This window comes from Heloderma suspectum, chromosome 16 (assembly GCF_057233095.1).
Source record: "Heloderma suspectum isolate Gila_16-S chromosome 16, 16-S_ref, whole genome shotgun sequence".
NCBI classification, from domain to species: domain Eukaryota; kingdom Metazoa; phylum Chordata; class Lepidosauria; order Squamata; family Helodermatidae; genus Heloderma; species Heloderma suspectum.
The window spans coordinates 22,778,470-22,797,249 of NC_139473.1; the positions used below are offsets into that span (position 1 = coordinate 22,778,470).

The window sequence follows — 18,780 nt, forward strand, 5'->3', positions numbered from 1 at the left end:
TTTCTGCGCCCTCCATTTGGCACCGCTCTCTGTGTCAGCGTCGCGTGTCCATCAAGTCTGCTTCCTGCGCTCTGTCACTCCCAGGACTGCTATCTAAGCTAGGAATGCTGGTGGGAGGAATCTCCATCAGCTGTTGGCCCTGGGAAAAAAGCACGCTCCTCTCCCAGGAGCAACTGCTCTTCCTCAGAATCAGAACTACTCTGGGATTCTATGGGCTCCGTGTCCATCCTGACAGGCAGGCTGGATTGCTCTGGCTAGGCTGGCCAATTGTGGGGGAGCATGGAGTCAGTCTGGCCACACAAGGTGGCTGCCTGGCACGTTTAAGGCTAGAAGAGTGGGAGACAGAGGTAACCCACGGGGCCCAATCCACCAGGAAGCTCTTCAGCAAGGTACGACCTGCGTGAACCCCATTGAGATGCACATGAGCTAGATGAGAGCGTGGCCATGTTCCTTAGTGGGAGGGCAGGTTGTTTGGAGGAAAATTCGAGAAGCAATGTGGTGTAGTAGTGAGAGTGTCCGACTAGGACTTGGGAGCTCTGGGTTCAAGCCACCTCAGCCATGAAGCTCACTGGGTGACTTGGGCCTACTCACCAACACTGCCTAACCTACCTCACAGGGTTGTTGGATGGATGAAATGGAGAGGAGGAGGATCATGTAAGCCACCTTGGGTTCCTCGCAAGAAAAAGGTGGGATATAAATGTAGTACTACAACAAATAGAATCAAAATGTGCTGGAACAAAGAAAGAAGAGAATCCACAAATGGGAACCCATCCAGAGCACCTCCTACTCGACGGGCTCACGTGAAGTGCAGAAACCAGATGCAGCAACCGAACAGCTGGGCTCTGCTGGCTAGAAACCAAGTCAGTGGCGCACCTGTTGCGACATCTGTGTGGTGCGGGGTTGCAAAGGTTCGGGATCCGCGACCAAGGAGGGCGGCCCTCAGTACTGGGGCGCGAACCCGTAGGGCAGCCGCGCTGACTGGGGACTGCAAACCCCCCCGCTCTAAAGGAGCCCAGACCGCGTCAGCGCGGGCGCGCGACGTGCATTCCGGATCAGCGGACGCGGAGCAGAACCCGGCGCCGCCGCCTCCCCGCGGCGGGAGCGCGGAGCTGGGCCTCGCGGCTCCCGCGGCCGGGAGGCGCCGTCGCGCCCCCGCAGAGCGCCGCGAGCAGGCCGGCGATGGCGGAGGGGCGCGCGGGGCCTTTCGCCCTCCCGCAGGGCGCGGGGAGCGGGCCGCGGAGCGCCGCGATCTCCCTCCGGCTGCACTGCGGGAGGCGGCGCGAGAGCCCCCTGGCGATGTGGGCGGCGGGCCACGCCGCGGGGCCGAGGCACCCCGCCCTCCGCCGGCACAGGCGCCCAAGCCGGGCCCAGCGCTGGCCTGCACCGCGGGGCCCTCCGAAGCCTGGCCCGAGGCGGCGACAGCACGCGGGCTGCGCCGCGGGGTGCTGTGAGCCGCGCGCTCGCGCCCCGGCGCCGGCGCGGGCCGGCCGGCCGGCGTCGGGGCTGCGGTGCGGCGCGGCGCTTCCGGCGGGATCAGTTGGCGCGAGCCGGGCGCCTCGCTCTGGGCGGCGCGGGGAAGGGCGGCGCCCGCTGCGGCTCCGGCTCCGGCGAGCGCCTCGCCCGCGGCCCCTGCGGCAGCGCGCGCGCCCGTCGCAAGCGGGCGCCCGGCGGCAATCTGCACGGGGCATCCGGCGGCGCCCCGCCGTGCCCATGGGAACGCGGCCTGGTCGGGGCGCCGCGGCCTTCGCCTTGCGCCGCGCGGAAGGCCATGGCGCAGGCGGCCTGGAGCGAGGACACGGGCGTGGCGGTCTATCGCTCCCGGGACCCCGTCCGCAACCTGCGCGTCAGGTCGGTGCCCGCTCGCGCCCCGGGCCCCGCCCTGCTTTGCTCCCGCCTGGGCGGCGCCCCCCCCGGGTCAGCCGGTCAGTCAAACAAGCCCGGCGCGCCCCAGGCAACAAAGAGCCTGGCAGCGCTTTAAAAGCACGGAGACGCCTGGCGGGGGACGATGGGGGATGTAGCCCGACGCATCAGGGAGGCGCCAGGGTGGGACGGATGCGTTAGAGTCGGGTAGGCAGCCTGGCGCCCTCCAGATGCTTGGCCCGCAATTCCCTCAGTCCTGCGAGCTGGGGAGCGGTGGGAGTTGTAGCCCAACGTGTCTGGGGGGCACTGGGTTACTTGCCCCTGCATCAGGGCGTAAGGGTGCAATCTCAGGCAAGCCTAGACAGAAAAAAGTCCTATCTTACAGCGGCCATAGCGAGTCAGCTGGCGGGCTCCTTTGCCCCAGTGAGTGGCTGGAGGTCACCAGCGATGGGGAAAGACGAACCCCCCTTGGCAGAGTGATCAAGAGCAGGGGTGGGCAGAAAGTATCTCTTTCCCCAGATGTTGTGGACGTCAACCCCCAGCATTCCTGACTGTTGCTCCCGCCTGCAGGGGCTTCTAGGGGTTGGTCCCAAACATCTGGAGACCAACTCCTATTCTAGGCAACCTGCCCTGATGTGGCCAGATAATTCCCCACCTTTACGGTCCAAGACATGCCATCACAGGCCAGTTCTTTGTCCAGGGTTGTGACCATGACCTCTGCAGATTTGTGTCCACCACAGCTTCTGCCACGATAAATTTGTTCGTCTTTAAGGTGCCACAAGACTCTTTGATGTTTTCTCATCCTCTGCTTACTATTTCTCATCTTTGAAGCATTTCTCTGATGTCCCTCGCATATGGCAAACTCTACTGACAGCCCTCTTCTCCTCCTCTTACCCTACAGGGTTTGCATTCAGCGCGTGACATCCACAAGCCTCCTGCTGCAGCAGCTGCAAGAGCCCTTCTCCCTGCCGGGCCAGCAGCTCATCAGTTTGGCCACCCTTGGCCCTCACAATGCAGCAAGTGAGTGCACCTGGCCTCGGGATGGAGAGTGGCGACCCACAAGAGTCCGGCTCAGTATTGAAGCCACACAAGCTCAGCAGCACTACGCCAAGCAGACAGAGTTTCCTCATTGTAGGCAGTTCCCGTAGAACTGTCTTCCCCATCCTGATGCCCTCTAGATGTTTTTAACAACTCCCAGCATTCCTGTCCATTGGCCATGGTGTCTGGGGCTGATGGGAGCTGAAGTCCAAAACATCTGAAGGCACCAGGTTGGGGGAACTGCCATAAAACTAACAGAGATGGGAGTCTCTGTCCCACAACTTCTTAATGAGATTCTTCCCCTTGCCTCCATTCCCCCAATCATCATCAACTTTCTCATTTCCTGCATTGGCTCATTGGTTAAATTGCTGAGCCAAGCACTTTCATGTTTTGTTTATTGATTCAAGTTGGTACATGAATAAGCCGTACTCAACTTTGACTGAGGCTTTGACCTTGAACACAAAGGCATCTGCCACGGGGCAGTAAAGAATCACCACATTGTTTCATGCATGCTGAGAGATCGCAGCAAAGAATTCTGGGAGTCTGGTCAAGCACCTTGAGCAGTGCTAGTCAGCAACTCTTGGAGATGGGCCAACAAACCCCCAGCCCAGCCCACTCCCAGCAATTGCACCCTCTATGTCCTTACTTTTGAGCTGGCAACTATGAGGAGCAAGATTTGGTCCAGGGCAACCACTTGCTGATTATTTCTGGATGTTGAAAAAGTTATTTTACAGTTCTTGCCACCACAGGTCAGGTTTCAGAAATAGCCCACAATCCAGGGCTGCCTTCTTCCCGCTCGACCCTGGATGTTGCTACAAGAGGCTGAGATTCCTCCTAACTGTTTCTCACACGTACACGACTTTGATTCCATTTTCCTTCTCATGCACTGCCCACACTGAGTTGGTGAGGGATGGTGCTAAGAGGAGTATTCAGTTGGCTGAACTGCGCCCATCCATCACCTGTCTGTGTTTCAGGTGGCCATTGTCCTGAGGAGGAGAAAGAGGAAGCAGTGATTGGCTGGCAAGAGAAACTCTTCAGTCAGGTGAGTGGCTGAATGAATCACCGCTTCTCTTCCACTTTTCATAGTGCCTTGTAATCCTGGTTTCATTGATCCTCGCAACAGTCTTGTAAGATAGGCCAAAGTGGGAGGCTTGCCCTTGGCCACCTGGTCAATTTCATATCAGAATGACTGAGCTGTGACTTGAATCCAGCTCTTCTGCATCCAAGCACGCAGCTCTTGCCACTGCTGCACACCGGCCTCGACTACAGAACCCACCATTCCTGCAAAATCCATGCGCATCACTGCATCTCGTGTTTTCTGTGCATGCACCTCGCTCAGGAGCTCCTCTGTGGTGGGAAACTTCAAGTTGCTGAGATCCATCCCATCCTCAGCAGCAGAGCTCCATTTACTTTCAATCAGGCAAATATTCTTTATACCAGGAGTTTTGAAACTCTTTCAGCCCAAGAGCCAAATTCAGTTTTGGAGAAGCTGGGGTGGGGATGGGGGGGCACATTCCAGTGGTACACTGGGCCAAAGGCAAAAGGGGGAAACTACTGAACGATGGGGAAGGGGCGTGGCAATCTGGGCCACCCCAGTCAGACCGGACTTGGCCCATGAGCCTTAGGCTCAACACCCCTGCTTTATGCCTAGCTCAGCCGTCCCTAAACTAGTGCCCTCCAGATGTTTTGGACTACAACTCCCATCAGCCCCTACCAGCATGGCCAATGGTCAGGAGTGCTGGGGGTTGCAGTCCAACACATCTGGAGGGCAGTCAGTTGGGGAAGGCGGGCCGACAGCTTCCCAGGTGTCAGCATTGCTGTTCACAGGACTGGGGCTTTGTGGGGGGCCTTGTGTTGCCCACGTCAGAGCTTTTCTGTGTTGTGCTCAGTTTGAGGTGGATCTCTACCAGAACGAGTCTGCCTGCCAGAGCCCCCTTGACCGGCAGTACCACGAAGACATCCTGAAGCTGGAAGGGTCGGGGGGGCGGAAAAACACCCGGATCTTCACGTACACGGACCACGACCGCTTCACCAACCTAGAGGAGGTGCCTGCTTCTTCCAGGCGGGTGGGATGGGATGGCTGAGCCCCTCCCCACAGCACAGAATACAGAGTTCGCTTGCTGAGCTTGGCTGACGTGGGGGAAGATGCTGCTTGTTTCATAAACCAAGAAGCAACAGAACCGGAGTCTTGATTGACAACCCGCTTTTCACTGCATCTCAAATAGTAACACCTTTCTCTGTATTTCTTTTGCCTCGTGGCCACTTGAGGTGGGTCTGTCTTCCCATTTTACAGATGGCAGAAGGAAAGTTAGGAGGGAAGAGAGTAACTTGACAAAAGCCAGCCAGTCAGTGGCCTGGTTGGCACATAACGCTAACTCATGGTTTGAGATGTTGAATTCTGGATTGTCGTGATTTACAAATGTTTTTGTGCTAACAAACCATGACTTGCTAACCACAAACAACTCAGAAGGACAGCCCATGGCTTGTTCTTGGGTTATGAACACTGGGTTGTTTAAACCATGGGGTGCCATGTTGTGCAAACCCAGAACTGTGGGTTGTTCATGGGTTGTTTTGCCAGGATAGAGAGGCAGCGCACTTCGGACTAGGATGGAGTGGTTTTATCTCACCTCCCTCATGCGCAGGGTGAGGAGAATCATAGAATAGTAGGGTTGGAAGGGGCCTACAAGGCCATTGAGCCCAACCCCCTGCTCAATGCAGGAATCCAAGTCAGAGCATCCCTGACATCCCCCTGCTCAATGCAGGAATCCAAGTCAGAGCATCCCTGTCAGATGGCTATCCAGCCTCGTCTTGAAAAGAAGTGTGACTGGCCCTCTTCCTGCCTTCCAGCACTGCCAGAGGGTGACCACGTCTGCCAATGAGGTGCCGTCCTACCTGGCCGAGAGGATGGCCAACGTCAGGAGGCGGCGGCAGGAGCGCCGGCCGATGTGAGTGGAGCTCTTGCCAGTGGCGCCTACAGGTCCCGGCAGGCCCTGGGCCTTTTGCACTTCCTAGGGAAGGGAGCCTGTTGCATTGTGGGTGACAGTCTCCCGCACCCCCCTTGGCAGGGAAGGGGCCACTTTGAAATCCCGCCCAGTCACCTGGGAGCCCTCGGAAGAGTTCATCAGGAACAACCACGTCATCAACACCCCCGTGCAGACCATGTACATCATGGGGGACTTGGGACCCCCTGGCAAGTAAGTTAGTGCTGCTGCCCCATCTCTCCTTCACACACCCCTTCTGCCCTGCTTCCACAAGCTGGATTGAAAGTCAGCGGCTGGCAACTGAGCCAGGCCAGAGGCGTTCACCTCGTTCCAGGGGCTGACATGAACTGGTCCCTGGACTGCGTAGCCCTGAGTCCGATTCTGTTTCGGGGGGATCCATCTTGAGCAGAGTGGGTGTCCTGGGTGAGCGGCTGGAGCCACAGGCAGAGATCAGCCTGCGCCAGGGCGAAGAGAGCTGGGCTGTTCGCTTGGCAGCAACGGGTGATCGGGGGGGGGGGGTGAGTGGGATCCAAAAGGGCTTCCAGCCCCAAGGACCAGCATTTGTGCAGGGATCGAGTTCGCTGCAGCCCTCCCTTGCAGGCTGTCTCAGCTGGCCAAGGCTTCTGCCGCTGTAAGCAAAGGGCCCTGGGTTCAGGTCCTGTAGCTCAAGAAAGGGGCTGTGCTCCTAGCATGGCCAGGCTTCTTGGGCGTCAGGACCTGTGTTCATCCTGATCTCCCCGCAGACTCGGTTGCAGGAACAACGAGCACGTTCTCTGCACGCTCAAGGTGGACAGCAATGGTGTCATCACAGTCAAACCGGATTTCACAGGCACAAAAGGGCCGTACAGGTGGGCTGTGTTCACACACACGCACACACCGGGTCTATGCTGTGGGGGCCAAGGCAGGTTGTGGCTCCTCCGGGGGGCTGCTTGTGTCACAGAGCTTTTCTCTTGAGTCTTTTTCCCTGTGCCGTTTGTGACTGTGAAGGATCGAGCTGGAAGGGGAGAAGCGGGAAATGTGGAAATACACTCTGGAGAACGCCTCAGCCCAGGTGCAGCAGGAGGAGGAGGCACGGGAGCAGCGGGTCTTCAAGGATGTAAGGGCTGCTGTCCTTTGCCCTGGGGCTGGTGGGAGGGGAAACAGGCGTTTGGGTAGGTTGAGTTGGCTGCCCTCCAGGACTTGAGGGCAGCCAACTCAACATAACAGGACATAACAAGAAACTTAAGGAGATTGGTCCTGCCAGTCTCCATAGGCTCAGTGCTGTCCTTCTCAGGGCATCATCGTTTGCGAATGCAAAGTCAGCATCTTCCAGGGGCAGGGTCTTCTCAGTGGTGACACTGATATAGTGCTCCCCCCAAGATACCTGCTCAGCCCCAACGCTCCCCTCCTTTTGGAGACAGGGAAAACTTTCTACCCTTCCAGTCCTCCCCAGCCTGATCTCCTCCAGATGTGTTAGACTGCAACTCCCATCATTCCCAGCTCCAGGAATGGTTGGGCTTGGAGCCCAACACATCTGGAGGACACCCAGCTGGGGAAAGCTGGATTAGGCCCTCTCATTGAAACTTTTGTCTTGCTGCTCAGGCTGTTCTCTTTAGAGTGTATTGGTTTTAAAGAGGTTTTCAAAGCGTGATGTTTTAGGTTAGACTTGTTGTTGTCATAGAATGCGTGCAAAAAGCACAGGCTGCATACGGCCTGCCAAGCCATTTCCAGCTGGCCGCCAGAGCCCCCTGCATCTGTCACCGCCATGCCACGGAAGCCCTTCCCCGATCTCCGCCGGGGCGAGGCGCTGGTGTTGCGCTGCGCAGGGCTGCTTAATCTCCCAGCTCCTCTGGCGGCAGCTCCAGGGGACAGATCGGCCAGCGAGGCCACAGAGCTCCTTCCTCCTGTCCCTGTGCTTCCCTCCTTAGTTGTACAGCCGGCACAAGGAGTACCTCAGCGGACTTGTTGGCTCGGATTTTGAGATGGTGAGTGACACCTGCGTGAACTTGCTGTGGCCAGGGTGGTCGTTGACTCGATCAAGGCAGGGCCCCCTGAGCTGGTGCCACGGAGCTGGGAAACCGTTTCCGGTGGCGAGTGGCAGAACTGCCTGCCCTGCCCACTTTTCATAGAATAGTAGGTTTGGAAGTGGCCTACAAGGCCATCAAGTCCAACCCCCATTGTTTTGCATTTTTGCAGCAATGAAAACCCCCAAATTTTTCATTGCTGCAAAACTCACGGGCCGCAACGCTATCTCAAGAGCTGAGCTCTCGAACCATTTCGTGCAAATAGGGGAGTTCCTGCCATTTGCAGATTGTTGAGGGGTTAGTCCAGCCTTCTCCAATCTGATGCCCTTCAGATGTGCTGGGCTGCAACTCCCATCATTCCCAGCCAGAATGGCCAGTGGACATGCAAAAACTCCCTGGTTCAAGTCAGGACATTTCTTTTCATTTATTTCATGTCTATACTGCCCAATAGCCAAAGTTCTCTGGGTGGTGTATTCATTTATTCTATTTTTTATCTGCCAAATAGCCAAAGTGCTCTGGGCAGTTTTCCAAAAATTAAAACCCTAAAATTCAACGTAACAAAGCATGACCGAAAACCTTTAACGTTCAAACATTGTAAACAACTTGAAACAATGAAAATGATAGCAGTAAAAGACAACTTGCACATTTCATCCAACCCCTGTAGAGGAGGTCCGCTCTGTACAGGCCGCAGGCAGGGCGTGGGTGTGCCATTGGAGGGCTGGCTCAATTCCGCCTGAAGACTCCCCTCCGTGCAGCAGAAGTGCTCCGTGCAGGCCTTGATGGGAGAGAGAGGGCGCCAGATCTGTGCCTCGGCGTCCCTCTGCTCATGGGGAAAGGATGTGAACCTGTGGGGCAGCTTCATGCTGGGTTGGACCTTTGGTCCATCTAGCCCAGTACTGTGCAGAACCTCAGGCCTGAGGGCCAAATCTGCCCCCTAGCCCTCCCCTTTCCCCCCGTCGCCAAGCATTGGGTGGATCCCCAGATTTTGCGCAGCTTTCCCCCATTCCAAAAGGCTGAAAAGCCTCTCTGAAGGCTGAGTAGCTGGCAGGAAGAGCTCTCAGCTGCAATGCGCTGGCATTTGGGTTTGTGGCCCCACCTACCCCAGTGGAATGCGCGCCCCGAGAGCTTCTGTAAAATGGGTTCCAGCCCTCGAGCTGGAAGAGGTTCTGCACCCTGGGACGTTAGGCAGAAGGGGGATCTTCCCATCATCTCCCACTTGAGATCCTTGACCTGGAGATGCCAGGACTTGAACTCGGGACCTTCAAGCAAAGCAGGCGCTTGGCCACTGAGTTATGTCGCCTCCACCAAGCTCTGTTCTCTCCACCTCTTGCAGACTGCTCCTGGCGCCCTCCGGCTCTTTGTTAATGGTGAAATTGGTAAGAGGCTCTTTGAAGTTTTGCTCTGGGGGCTGCTTGCTTCTCCTCCCTGCACATCTAGAGATGCCCCAAAGATGCTGGGGATCCGTTCCGATGGGCCAAGCCTAACAGTGGGCTGCCCCTGAGACGGGTCTTCCCTCCCTTGCAGAGCCACCTGCAGCTCTGGGGGCAGCAGGGAACCCTCGGGGTAGAAGAGCCCTTGGAGAACTGCTGCGGTTGGCCAAGCTCTGCGTGTGCTCTGGCCTCAATGTCTCCAGCAAGGTGCATTTGCACATCTGTGGGGCTGGCTGCCAGCCTCTGGCCGAGACAAACGGGCCCAAACAGTCTGCATCGTGCACACACCCCGGGCTGGAGAGAGAGACATTCAGCGAGGCTGTTCGGCTGCCCCCACAGCACGGTGCTCTGATCACTGAGAGCCCGCTTGGGGTGGGGGCGCTGGGTAAGATAGGCTCCCTGGGGTCTGCACTGGGAGAAGGCCGGGGATCTCTCGCTGCCACCCTCTTTCTCTCCCTCTCAGTGTCAGCCCAGGGCTATGAGTACGACAGCCTCTACATCCACTTCTTCCTGGAGCTGCCCAGCTGTGAGTAAACGAAAATCGGGGTTGCGGCAGGGTGGAAGAAGCGGCATATGCCAGGCGGCTGTCGCTCCGCCACAGCCCATTGACAGCGGGGAGGAGTCGGGCCTGCCTTTGGCGCCCGAAGCTGCTCGGAGACTGGCTCTGTGAGGGACCCACATGAACTGTGGCTTCTCTGCCCCCCTCCCCTTCCCAGCTCTGCTGTTCTCCTAGAGCCTCTCCTCTTGCTTCGCCCCCACCCCCAACAGGTGCCGTGTTCCCTCCAACACCCCCTTTCCCTCGAAGGCCCAGTCTTGGGGTGCTGAAGGGCACTGAATCGCCAAGCTTCTCACCTCCTGGAGGTGCCGCAAGCAGAGATTTGTGTTATACGCACGCACCAGAAATACAGTCAGTGGCGTGCACGAAGCAGCATGCTGTGCACTTCTGTAACCCTAGAGCCCCAGCAGTGCAGCTGTTATTTTGGGGCGGGGGTGGAGTAGAGGCTGCTGTTGGTATCTCACGCCATCCTCGTTTTATTGCCAAATCAGGCACTGATCTCCTGCCCCCGCACACTTTGTTCTTCGGCTCTCTTGCTCAGGAGTCAGGCCCCAAGTGAGTTTCTCTGTGGGTCCCAGTCTGCCATGCCCCCCTCGTAAGAACATGGGAAGTGGCCTTATACCAAGCCAGACCCTGGGTCTATCTGGCCCCATATTGCTGACACTGGCTGGCAGCAGCAGCTCTCCAGCGTTCCAGGCAGGATTCTTCCCTAGCCAGGCCTGGAGATGCTGCCAAGGATGGCGCCTGGGCCCATCTGTGTGCCAAGCAGGAGCTCTCCTGCTGAGCCGAGGCATCCCCTGGCCCAGCCTGCTGTCAAGAGCTCGATGTGCGGCAGGGCCCGGAGCAAGGCCTTTCTGGCTCCCCTGCAGCCGCCGCTCCTAGGCGATCTGGCTCCCTTTCCAGCTGCGCTCAGCCTTCGCCTCACTGCTCCTTAGGCTGGTCGTGCCCCCCGTCGCAGCCGCTCTCTGGAGTGACCCAGACCTGTACTACCAAGACGTGCGGCAGGGTAAGTGGGGAATTGGGGGGGGGGGGGGCTTCTGGCACTCAGCGCCGTCAGGGTCGGGTTTTGCCATCTAGCCCTTGCTTGAGAGCCAGCTCTTGGGAATGTTCTGGAGAAGTGGCCTGCCACACAGGACTTGCCACGGAGAGTCGCTTTCAGGGGGTCCTGGCATTTCAAAGCAGCCTTCTCCACCCTGGCGCCCTCCAGTTTTGTTGGGCTATGGCTCCCATTATCCCCCAGCCAGCATGGAGAAGGATGTTTTCCAATATGGGCTCTTTACACCATCTTGTTCTGCCTCTGGCGCTGCTCCGGCAGGCGCTGAGCCTGCCTTTTCCATTCCCAGGACAGGGTGGCCTTTTTCTCCTTCCCTTTCACCCTGGAGCTGTTTTTCACCCAAGAGGACGAGGTGGAGGGTGAGTCGTGCCCTCCGTGGCTAGTGAAGCAGGGTTTGGGGGTGGGTGGACGGCAGCACAGGAGACCGCGCCAGTGGGCAGAATGTCCCTGGGAGCCTCTCTGGGCAGAAGACGCTGTGCTGGAGGGCAGCTCGTGGGAGCACGCCCTGTGCGAAGTACGGCCCGGAGAGAGTGCAGGCAGCTCTTGAACGCCCTGCATTGGCCCTGCTGCTGTGCTGCTGCGGAGGTCTCTTCCCCCGGGATCGGTCAGGACCCAGCTGGCCTCTTTCTCTCTGCCCTCCCTTCTCCCCTAGGCTCCCTCCCCGAGTGGCCCGTCCTCTACCTCGAGGTTCTCTCCTTGGACTTCTGGCAGCAGCATCGTGTCGAAGGCTACGGGTTTGTGGTGCTGCCAGCAACACCAGGTAAGAGGGCTGCAGGGCCGCTGAGCTCCACATGTCAGCCTCCGCGTGCGTAGGGGCACCTCCCACGATTGCAGCCATGGCCAGGATTGGAGCCAAGCGCACTCCTCACAGGCTGTCTCTGGGTGGCGGCCCTCCTCGGGCTGAAGTGCAATTGGATCCCTTTGCAGTGGAGATCTGCTTATGCATGCGTGCATGTAAAGATCAATACATGTCATATGTCCTGTAGCAGTATTTATTTATATTATTTATTTATAAAGTATTTATTTATAAAGGCTAAGATGACAGGTCTTTAAAACTAAAATTCAAGACAGGGGAGACAGTGGGAGGGGGTGTCAGGAAGCAAGCGAGGAATAGGGGAAAAGGGTGCGTCTTGTTTTGGTGGTATATAGGGACAACGCAGACAGTTGGCTTCTGGAGGGTTCCCATCACCACCACATCTTATTTATTTGTATTACTTGTATTACAATATTTCCTTCCTATCATGACGAAGACACCCAAGGCAGCTCACAGTTCACAGTGCAGCTCCAAAGGCAGCCCCAAGGGGATGGCAGCACGCCGCCACGCAGCCCCAAGCTCTGTCTGGGGTGGGGTTCCAGTTCCCATATTTCTGTGGGTGGGAGACTCAGGACAGAGAGAAGGAAGGGCTTCTTCGTGTGGCACAGAGTCGAACTATGGGATTCACTTCCACAAGATGTAGTGAGGGCCACCAGCTTGGACGACTTTGAAAGGGGTTGGACAGATCCCTGGAGGAGGAGGCTATCGACGGCTACTAGTCCTGGTGGCTCTATGTATCCCCCAGTATCGGAGGCAGTATGCCTAGGTACACCAGTTGCTGGGGAACATGGGCGGGAGGGTGCTGCTGCACTCATGTCCTGCTTGTATGTTTCTCGCCTGTGTGGCCAGAATGCTGGACTGGATGGACCCCGGTCTGATCCAGGCTCCTCTTATGGTGTATCTGGGCTGTAGTTCTCTGAACTCTTTAGAAGAAAAGGCCAGATAATTTGGGGCCGAGAAAAGATTTCCCCCACTCCTGATCTGGTTGGGGTCTGAGTGAGAGCACATGCTTTGCAAGTCAGACGCCCCCCAGTTCCATCCCCGGCCATCCAGTGGAAAGGAGGAGGTGGCAGCCAGTGCTGGGAAAGCCCGTCTCTGCTTGAGACCCAAGAGACCTGCTGCTGGTTCTGGGCCTGTTCCAGGGCTGCTGCAGTGTTTCCCTCACACATGGCTCCGTGGCAGGAGGCATCTGGCCTGGCTAGTCATGCTCTCAGCAGCTTGAATTGCCCAGATTTGGGCCCGGGGGATGCTGAGTCATCTCTTGATTCCCTTCTGTACCTGCGGTGTTTTTCCCTTCTCCCCAACCCCGGTGGCTCAGGGGCTTATACTGTGACCGTTTCCACTTGGCGCCCTGTGCAGCTGGGCACCTTCTCGGAATTGCAGAGGTTTTTCATTGGGGGTTCACCGGAGCTCGAGGACATGACCTACGCCAGAGTACCCAGCACCTTCACGGTACGTATCCACGGTGCGGATAACAGGGCCGTCCTCCGTTCCCTCCCCATATGGCATTGGTGTGTGTGTCCTCCCCACCACTACATCCCCTGTGAAGGAAAACTCGGGGAGGACATGAAGGAAAGTTTCTGGGGCCTGGGAGGGAGGAAGCACAAGGATTCAGTGTGACCTGGTGCTTATCCTCCCTATAGGGTAGCCGCCTGAGCCGGTTTGGCTTCCGCACTGAGACAACGGGCCACGTGACCTTCCGGCTGAACTGCCTGCAGCAGTCCAAGTAAGTGCTGCTCTCCAGTGCCAGATGACCGGAGGAGGGCTAATGTTGTCCCTATCTTCAAAAAGGGTAAAAAGGAGGAACCTGGGAACTACAGACCAGTCAGCCTGACATCAATCCTTGGGAAAATTCTGGAGCAGATGATAAAGCAACCCATCTGTAAGCACCTTGAAAACAACGCAGTGATTCCTCAAAGCCAGCATGGATTTGTCAAGAACAAGTCCTGCCAGACGAGTCTGATCTCATTTTTTGATCAGGTCACCTCCCTTGTCCGCATAGTGAAGGCAATGGTCTTCCCCGTAGTGACCTATGGCTGCGAGAGCTGGACCATAAGGAAGGCTGAGCGAGGGAAGATAGATGCTTTTGAACTGTGGTGCTGGAGGAAAATTCTGAGAGTGCCTTGGACTGCAAGAAGATCAAACCAGTCCATACTCCAGGAAACAAAGCCAGACTGCTCACTTGAGGGGATGATACGAAAGGCAAAACTGAAGTACTTTGGCCACATAATGAGAAGACAGGATACCCTGGAGAAGATGCTGATGCTAGGGAAAGTGGAAGGCCAAAGCAAGAGGGGCCGACCAAGGGCAAGATGGATGGATGATATTCGGAGGTGATGGACTCGAACTTGGGGGAGCTGGGGGTGGCGACGGCTGACAGGAAGCTCTGGCGTGGGCTGGTCCATGAAGGCACGAAGAGTCGGAAGCGACTGACTGAATAAACAACAAAAACCTCCCTTGTGGACTGTGGGAATGCTGTGGACATAATATACCTCGACTTCAGCAAAGCTTTCGACAAAGTGCCTCATGATTTCCTGTTGAGCAAACTAGCTCAAAGGGGGCTAGAGGAAACAACGATCCGGTGGATCCACGGTTGGCTACAGAATCGGACTCCAAGAGTGCTTCTCAATGGGACCTTCTCAAGTTGGGGAGAGGTAAGAGCGGGGTACCACAGGGCTCAGTCCTGGGCCCAGTGCTCTTCAACATTTTTATTAAGGACTTGGAGGAGGAGGTGCAGGGAATGCTGATCAAATCTGCAGATGACACAAAATTGGGCAGGATAGCTAATACTTTGGAAGACAGAAACAAAATTCAAAGTGATCTTGATAGACTGGAGCCCTGGGCAGAGAACAACAGAATGACATTTAATAGGGATAAATGCCAAGTTCTGCACCTAGGAAAAAGAAAGCAAATGCACAGTTACAAGATGGGGGATACATGGCTCAACAACACTACAAGCGAGAAGGATCTTGGAATTGTTGTCGATCACAAGCTGAATATGAGCCAACAACGTGATGTGGCTGCAAAAAAGGCAAATGCTCTTTTGGGCTGCATGAATAGAAGCATAGCTTCCAAATCCCAGGAAGTACTAGTTCCCCTCTAGTCAGCACTGGTTAGGCCTCATCTGGAGTACTGTGTCCAGTTCTGGGCACCACACTTTAAGAAGGATGCAGACAAACTGGAGAGGGTTCAGAGGAGGGCAACCAAGATGATCAAGGGACTGGAAACAAAGCCCTATGAAGAGAGACTGAAAGAACTGGGCATGTTTAGCCTTGAGAAGAGAAGACTGAGGGGAGATATGATAGCGCTCTTCAAGTACTTGAAAGGTTGTCACAGAGAAGGAGGCCAGGATCTCTTTTCAGTCATCCCAGAGTGCAAGACACAGAATAATGGGCTCAGGTTACAGGAAGCCCGGTTCCAGCTGAACATCAGGAAAACCTTCCTGGCTGTTAGAGCAATACGACAATGGAACCAATGACCTAGGGAGGCGGTGGGCTCTCCCACACTGGAGGCGTTCAAGACGAGGCTGGACAGCCATCTATCAGGGATGCTCTGACTTGGATTCCTGCATTGAGCTCGATTCCTGCATTGAACTCGATGGCCTTGTAGGCCCCTTCCAACCCTACTATTCTATGATTCCACTGGAGAGAGGAGGGCCAGAAATGCTGCAGAGGCACCACACGAGGTTGCGGGAGGAAGCCCCTTCCCTCTCCTTTGTTTCCAACCTGCTAATATCTCTTCTGTCAGTGCTCCCAGCCTTGACATTCTCAGAGGCCTGAATGTCATCACAACAGGCAAGCACAACACCTGCATTTCATACTGAACAGAAAAGCCTCACTGTTTGCAAAACTGGCGCAACGTTTCAGTTTTTTGGTAGGACATCAGGAATGCTCAGAAGCCCCCACCCCCTGCCCAGATTCATTTTCCAAGGCATACTGTGGCTCTGCCTGGCTGGAGATCCTAAAGGGGAACCTTTTTCAGTCCACAGGCTGGATTCCCCCCTGGACCAATATGGCAGGCTAGATGACGGGGGTGGGGGTTTCCCCCTCCCTAGCATCATTTGGCCCCATCCATTTGGCTTTTCTTCATGGACAAGAAAGGATAGCATGTTTTAAATAACTGGGTGGGACTCCCTGGCTTTGCATGCCATCCGTTGCCGCGATGGCATGCTAAGGAGAATCCCCGCTGTTCTTGCCAATCACTGGTTGGAGATAACAGCGGGGATTCCTCTTCCCGCTAGCCTCCAGGGAGCATGGTTTGGAGGAGGAGGCAGGGCTAGAGAGGGAGCTCTGCAGGCTGAATGGAGAACTGCTGTGGGCTGGAGGTTCCCCATCCCTGTTCTAGAGAAAGGGATAGGAGGGCAGGATGGAGGGGGAGCAGCTGGCCCTTTCAGACCAGTGGGTCGACTGGGATCCTCAACTCAGGAAAGATCCCCAACAGAGAAAGTGGCTGCCCTCTGGTCAACGTGGTGAGCAGCCCAAGGGCGGGCAAGAGGCAGGCTGCGGCCCTGAGCTAAGCCAGCCTCCCCACAACCTGGAGTTCCTGCCATTTGCAGGAACATGCTGGCTGGGGGATAATGGGAGTCATAGTCTGACCCGTCTGGAAGGCTTGCCTCAGCATATGTACTCTGAAGGAAGCCCCCCAGGAAGTACGCTCATGGGCTTGCAAGCTCCCCACTGAAGTAAGAAACCAAAGCATTTCCCTGCTGGATCAGACCAAGGGTCTATCCAGACCAGCATTCTGGCTTCCCTTGTGCCTCTGGGAAGCCCATGCATGGGGCACAGAGGGGGCAGCCCATCCCAGTTGTCCTACCCCCTGCCCTTGGTGCTGAGCAATGTCTTGCCTCCACCCTGGGCTCTGGAGGTCTCACTTATGTTATTGGGGGAAGTGGGCTCTTCTCTTCCTCCCTGCTAATACCTTGTCATGTGAAGAGGCCTGTTCTTCTGAGATCTTAATGACACAGGGTGGGATACAAATGTTTTGGAAGAATAAACGAATGATGGATCAATCTCCTCTCTCGGCAGGGCTTTCCTGGAGTCCATCTCCATGAGGAAGCGCATGCAGAGTGTCCTGGACCGACTGGGTGGCTTCAGTCAGCAAGGGTCCCTCTACAATGTCCTGGGTAAGATGGCGGGGGGAGTGTATATTTATTTATGTATCTATTATGTTTTAAATTCATCCAATAACAGAAGTTTACCACTGAGCAACAGCACCTCTCCTGGTGAAATATTTTAAGTGCCCTTGGATAAAAGGGTCAATTAAAGAGGGCAGAATATATTCATTTACTTATTAATTGGAAGCATGTCTACCCCACCTTTTTATTTAAAACATGCTTATGGTGGGTTAGACTTTACAAGAGGAGTAATTTTATATACCCCTTTTTTAAAAGTGGCGTTTCCTACCCTCACGTTTCTAGCCTTGAAGATCTTTGGGCAATTGGGAAGTAGGGGGTGGGGAGGAGGGGAAGGCAGTGGAGAGGGGCCTCTGGGGCTCAGCATGATTGTGAGGGTCTGTGCCCCCTTTGTGCCACCCCCCCCCCCAGGGCTTGCCGAAGCAGGATTTGCATCATTCATTCGGATCGTCCTGAGTTTCCCCATGCAGAATTTGGGTTGCCGAATGACGCGCGTATGTGGCCCCAAGTCCTTGACAGAGTAGTGGGCAAGCGGGGAGGAGGCAGCAAGTTCCCAAGGCTGACCCCCATCACCGCCCCCCTCTCCCTGATTGCAGAGGCGTTTCAGCGGGCCCGGCGCCGGATGCGAGAGGCCCGGGAGAGCCTCCCTCGGGATTTGATCCGCAGTTCTGCCTCTGCTGGCCAGCTGTCGTGAGAACGCCCTCCGGCCCGTCACATTTCCCTTCTCGCCGAGCCCGGGTTGCAGCAAGGCCTCTGGGGGTGCCTCCGTGGACTCGCAGGATGCATCTTCCTCAGTGGAGGAGGCAGCCCAAGCGCTCCTCTCCCTTCCAGGAGCCACAGACACATTCCGCTATCCCGGGAAAGCGGCATGTTCGGGCCCTGGTGTGGTGCAGGGGCTGCCAGCAGAAACCTTTCCTCCAGGCGCCGTCCCCTCTCAGGACAGAACGCAGCGAAAGCTCTTTTGTCCGTGCCTTGAAGCAGGCTTCCCTCCAGATTGTGGAACTACAACTCTCAGTTGGCTGGGGGATTCTGGGAGTTGCAGTCCCACCCATCCGGAGGGCACCAGGGTGGGGAAGGCTTCCTTGAACTGAACTTTGGCTGCAGCAAGGCAGCAGAAAGGCTTCCTTGGAACTAGCTGCTGTTGCACAGCAGCACGACTGCGCAGTCCCAGTCTACAGCTGTGAGAGCCACGGGGCTGTCGTGACTCCTGAGAAGCAGCTCCCTTGTTCATCGATCTGGCCAGCGAAGATCTCGGCGTCCTCCTCCTCCCGTTTAAGGGCAGTTTCTGCAGCAGGGCAGGCTGGTTGCAAGACGCTGCATTCAGCACCGAAGAGAAAGCTACTGTGTCCTGTTGCCCTCCAAGGCCGGGCTTCTCCAGGTGGGCTTCTTTCAGAGCTGTGCTGGGCCTTCTCTGGCGTCCAGGCCTGCGTTGCGCCCCAGCAGTGAATCAAAGGCTCCTCCTTTGGGCAGGCCTTTGGGCTGACTGAACATGGGCTAAGTGCTGGGGGTATGTTTTATTGTGTGTTCTGAGCTTCTGGCATGGGACAGGGAAGCCTTTTACAAATAAAGATGGCAGTCTTTCTGATGTAGCGTTGCTGTTCATGTAAGCAGGCTTTTTTATATAGCAAAAAAATTAAACCACCATGAATCGCCACAACCAGAAAGCAGTCGCAATGAGCCCCCCTCCCCAACCCCCACATCTTTCCATTTCAGTAAGCTCCACAAGCAGAGGTCCTTTCCTTCATCCTTTCCCCACGGGGCATCACTCTGTGGTGGTGGCTGCCCTCTGCGCATCTTCCCCCCACTTGGCCCGGGCCCTCCATGCCAGCAGTAGCAGATAGGAACCCAAGCCAAGGCCTGCAAGGGCCGCCCCCTGGCTCCGTTTCCAGGGCCTGGGGCAATGGTGCTTGTGT

At 56.3% G+C, this 18,780-nt stretch overlaps 1 protein-coding gene across 2 annotated transcripts; it reads left to right on the forward strand.

The window, feature by feature from the left end:
• Nucleotides 1-1,024: 1,024 nt before the first annotated feature.
• On the forward strand, nucleotides 1,025-18,452 carry MKS1 (MKS transition zone complex subunit 1). 2 transcript variants are annotated; one of them, XM_084822552.1, is made up of 18 exons: nucleotides 1,025-1,848; nucleotides 2,762-2,880; nucleotides 3,873-3,940; nucleotides 4,788-4,943; nucleotides 5,746-5,843; nucleotides 5,964-6,092; nucleotides 6,623-6,727; nucleotides 6,867-6,975; nucleotides 7,787-7,843; nucleotides 9,216-9,258; nucleotides 9,776-9,838; nucleotides 10,804-10,874; nucleotides 11,212-11,281; nucleotides 11,575-11,682; nucleotides 13,055-13,188; nucleotides 13,380-13,462; nucleotides 16,761-16,858; nucleotides 17,464-18,452. In XM_084822552.1, exons 1-18 carry the CDS (start codon nucleotides 1,769-1,771, stop codon nucleotides 17,559-17,561), a joined length of 1,689 nt encoding a protein of 562 aa, XP_084678678.1. In that variant the 5' UTR covers nucleotides 1,025-1,768; the 3' UTR covers nucleotides 17,562-18,452. The 2 variants fall into 2 exon arrangements, with proteins under 2 accessions (XP_084678678.1, XP_084678679.1); XM_084822553.1 differs by lacking the exon at nucleotides 5,964-6,092.
• The last annotated feature ends 328 nt before the right edge of the window (nucleotides 18,453-18,780 follow it).